General features: G+C 38.9%; 1 protein-coding gene across 1 annotated transcript in view; it reads left to right on the top strand.

Moving 5' to 3' along the window:
• The window catches only part of Rnf212b (ring finger protein 212B), a 60,985-nt gene that overhangs the window by 55,086 nt on the left and 1,511 nt on the right, over nucleotides 1-4,388 (top strand). Inside the window, exons 11-13 of the mRNA XM_012512806.2 lie at nucleotides 1,953-1,992; nucleotides 2,409-2,506; nucleotides 3,254-3,315. Of these exons, the coding sequence (XP_012368260.1) occupies nucleotides 1,953-1,992; nucleotides 2,409-2,506; nucleotides 3,254-3,315 (200 nt within the window). The remainder of the gene's footprint in view (nucleotides 1-1,952; nucleotides 1,993-2,408; nucleotides 2,507-3,253; nucleotides 3,316-4,388) is intronic.

Below are 4,388 nucleotides of genomic sequence, written 5' to 3' on the forward strand. Positions count from 1 at the left end.
ATATATATATATGCATTTGGTACAGGGTGTGTAGGGTCTACAGTGTCTCACTATGTAGATTGGGGTTGTAGTGATTCTCCTGTTTTCAGCCTCCCAAATGCTGGGATTACAGGTACACACCATCATGCCTACCCAGTCTTAATCTGTTTTAGCACACCCCAGGGACGGGGCCGGCACGGCACAATGGGGATGGTTCTGTATCTTGGCTATTGTGAATTATACCACAAGCATAGGTAGGCAAGAATCCCTATATTGTTTAATTTCTTTGTGTATATATCAAAGAGTTAGCTGGGTTATATGATAGTTCTATTTTTAGTTTTTTTAGGTATCTACTGAATTCCATAGTGGTACACTAATTTATATTCCTACCAACAGTGCAGAAACTTTCCTTTGCATTCTCACCAGTATTTACTTTTTTTTTTTTTTTTTTTTTGGGTTGGGTTTTTTGCTGTTTTTGTCTTTTTGAGTAGAGTCTTGCTATGCAGCTCAAACTGGCCTTGAAATCACTTTGTAGCCCAGGCTGTTTTTTATTTATTTATTTATTTTTAATGTATTTAGTGCAGGGTCTACAGGGTCTCACTATGTAGATCAGACTCATAGTGATTCTCCTGTTTTCAGCCTCCCAAAAGCTGTGATTATAGGTGCTCCTGCCACCATGCCCAATCTCAGTCGCCACTCAGCACGCCCTGGGGGCGGGGCCAGGACAGCACACCAGGAATTGAACTGGACACTGCGCTCTGCCTAAGCAGAAGCTGTAGTTCCCTTGAGCTATCAGGCCGGCCCTTGCAGAAAATATTTTTTTTTTTTTTAAAAATTTATTTGTTTATTTAGTGTGTGTGTGGCCAGCTCAGCCCACCAGGGGGCAGGCCTGGCTAGCACGTGGTGCTGGGGATTGAACCGTGGTCCCTGTGTTTTGTTTAGCTTAGCTTGTTCTAAGTAGGTGCTTTAGACCACTGAGCCATCTCACCAGCCCCAGAAAATATTTTTGAGGAAAAGATTTTTATGTGTTTAATGAACTTTAAGTTCCAAGATCTTCTGAGCCTTCCAACATTGCCAGTCATGTGGATAACCCACTACTATTATAGACTACTGGACTGTATTGGATTATTACTTTGCTGAATTCATGTACCTACAATATATGAATGGCAATGACACCTCTGACAAAAGTAAACAAAAAAGGGGGATATAAATGAAAGTCTATTTGGTAGTGAAAAAAATATATATATATCTGTATATACAAAATAGTTAGCATAGATATACAGCTACTTTCTCTTAGTTCAATGAGAAGAAAGTTTTAATAGTGTTTAGACAAGATATCATGTCTGCATCTTGTACTATGTATAACTACTACAAAGACAACAATATGCAATGTATTAATTATTGCAACTGTCCTACTAACCTGTTTTGAAACTGTCTCATTGCTATTTCTTTCTCAGTAAAATTAATAGAATTAAAAATAAAATAAAATAAAAATAAATAATAAATTTCTCAGGCTAGGCTCAAACTTGTGATCCTCCTCAGCCTTCCAGCATGCTAGGGTTACAGGTTGTACTCCGCCTGGTTTCCCACTGCTTTTATGGAAAAAATACATTTAGTACATTTAAATACATTTTAGTGCTCTGTCCCACCATTTTTGCTGATATTACTCCTAGCTAATTTAATGACCTTGGTCTTTAGTTGTGCTTTCTGGTAATCTGCACCTTAGAGGGGAAACTGAGAGATACATTAGAGCACATCAAGACAGTAATGGATCCTGACCCAGACTCCTGAAATGGAGAACGCATCTTTGTAAGCCACTGCTATGTGATTTAGGAGCCTTTTCATCTACCCTTAACCCCCAACCCTCATGTATACACTAAATCTTTGATCCCCATTCCTTTAGCCCAGCTCCTAGTATCTTGAATCTCTTCTCTAGTTCCTGGATAATCTTACAGGCAAATTTTGTTTTCTAGAAACTCCCTCGCCAGCTTCAGCCCACAACTTATCTTATAGGTGAGTAACGTTACACTTCCTCTCAGGGGATCTGTTCACATTGACATTCTGCCGGCAGCCCTGGGGTTACTTCTAGGCATTACCACTAAAGTTTATAATATGCTTTACAAATAAAAGAGCTGGGGCTGGGGGATGGCTCAGTGGAATAAGAGCTCCCCTGGCAAGCGCAAGGGCCTGAGTTCAATCCCCGGTTCCACCCAATAAATAAATAAATAAATAAATAAATAAATAAATAAATAAAAATAAAAGAGCAGGTTGAATAGCATAGTGTTAATATACATCTGAATTATTTAATTTTGTTTTTACAAGGGATTTTTTTTTCTTCTCTGACCTAAATGTTTGGGCTCTTCTTTTACATATGTATTTTACTTTTATGTTTCCTTTTCTGTGCTTATGTTTTTATTTCTTCTCCTCAGAACTTCAACTGCCTCTTCTGGGCAGGGAACTTTTTGTTTGAGACCATTTCTAAATGGGGAGTCAGGACACACAAGAGTCCTTACCCCTAACAATCCCGGTAAGTTAACATTCCCAAGGGAGTGAAGTTTTAACAACTGACACAAACCAAAATGAAGATTTCCAAGCTGACAAGAAGTTGACATTTGCCCCTTAAAGAGCATTGTTCCCAGCTTGGTTCCTTAATTTTTTGTTTTAATTAATTATCCTGTTTCCTTACAGTGGAGAGATTTTGCCTGTATGACACTCATCATGTTACCGGTTGAATTTTACTATTGAGCCAGTTTGACCTATAGATTTAGAATGAAGTAGGTGTTTTGTTTTTTGAGATCCCTATGTTGAACATCCTTATTTTGAACATGCTGGGAGTTCAATTCTGAGGATCATAAAATAAATATCCTTTTTTCTCTCTTTTTTTTTTTTTTTTTTGGTTTATTTTGTTTTGTTTTTTGGCAGAACTGGGGATTGAACTCAGGCCCTTATGCTTGCCAGGCTCTCCATCTTTTAAAATAAGAGTACCTCTGCTACCAGCCCTCTTGTTAAGGGGCTGCCATCTTTTATAGCTTATCTAAATATATTGCCTGTCTTTCCAGTCATAGCTAAGCTGAAATGTCAGACTGCTTTGTTGGCATCCCATCCTCTCAGGAAATAATGGACTTTATAATCTACCTCTGATGTTGCTTACCTAATAGTATTTTCCTTTTTGAGTAGTGTTCCTTTGTTTTAGGAACTACCTAATGACTCTGGCCACAGTAGCACTGCCGAGCAACCACCCAAATTGTCCCTCACCATTTTCTTCTGTCATCAGGTCACCGGGAGAACAGAACCCCTCTAGAGAGTTTTTCTGGCTTCCAACTACCAGTCATGCAGGTAAAGGCCTGGCTGGTCTAACATGGCTTCGCCAGCACGCTAAAGGCTTTCTGGTTTTGTTAAAGTTATAGAATGTAAACAGAGCAAAGTGACATGGGTTCCAGATGGTGTAAATTATTTTTTTCCATAATGGTCTTTTTTTTGTTTTGTTTTGGGACAGTCTTGCTATTTAGTTCAGGCTGGCCTTGAACATGGCAATAATCCTGCCTTAGCATCCTATGTGCTGAGTACCACCATGTCTGGTTCTTAGTCTTATTTTCTAAGATTCTGTTCTCTCAGATTAGCTTCTTGGTTTGAGATTTTTACTGTAATTTTTTTTAAGTGCTCTACCACTGAGTTACATTTTCAGCCCCTTTTTGAGACATGGTCTCACTAAATTGCCTAGATTGGCCTTGAACTTGTGATCTTCCTGACCCAGTCTAACTAGCTTAAGATTACAGGTTTGTAGCTTAGAAGATACTTGTTTTTTGAAACAGGTCCTTGCTATGTGGCTCAGACTAGCATTGAACTCACCATGTAACCAAGAATGGCCATGTTATATGGTACTCACAGCAATCCTCCCCTCTGTCTCCCAATTTCTGGAATTGCAGGTGTGCACCACCATACTCTGCTTGGAGTTTTTTTATTTTTATTTTTTGCAGTACCGGGGATTGAACTCAGGATCTTGTGCTTGCCAGGCAAGCGCTTATTTTACTGAGCTGTCTCCCTGGCTTGGAGTTGTTAAAAGTCAAATAGTAATGAGAGATATCAATCAAGTGGGTTTAACTAGTGACAGAAAGGCAGTGCCCAGTAGTTCCACAACGAAGTATTTTCAGTGGACTGTTATCTTTTGGGTGAAGGTACTACTTGAACTAAGAAAAACTGTAGTTCTCCAAAGCTTGGGGGAATAATGCTTTGTACATTTATGGGTGTATAGTTCTTATCCAGGCAAAAAAAGAAAAGGACATGGCAATGGGAAAAAGTTTGTGAGCTGGGGAGATAGCTCAGTAGAGTAAGTGCTTGCCTAGCAAGCATAAGGTCCTGAGTTCAACCCCTGGTACCACAAAAAAAAAAAAAAAAAAAAAAAAAAAAAA

The sequence above is a fragment of the Octodon degus genome, unplaced genomic scaffold (genome assembly GCF_000260255.1).
Source record: "Octodon degus isolate 3935 unplaced genomic scaffold, OctDeg1.0 scaffold00276, whole genome shotgun sequence".
NCBI lineage: Eukaryota > Metazoa > Chordata > Mammalia > Rodentia > Octodontidae > Octodon > Octodon degus.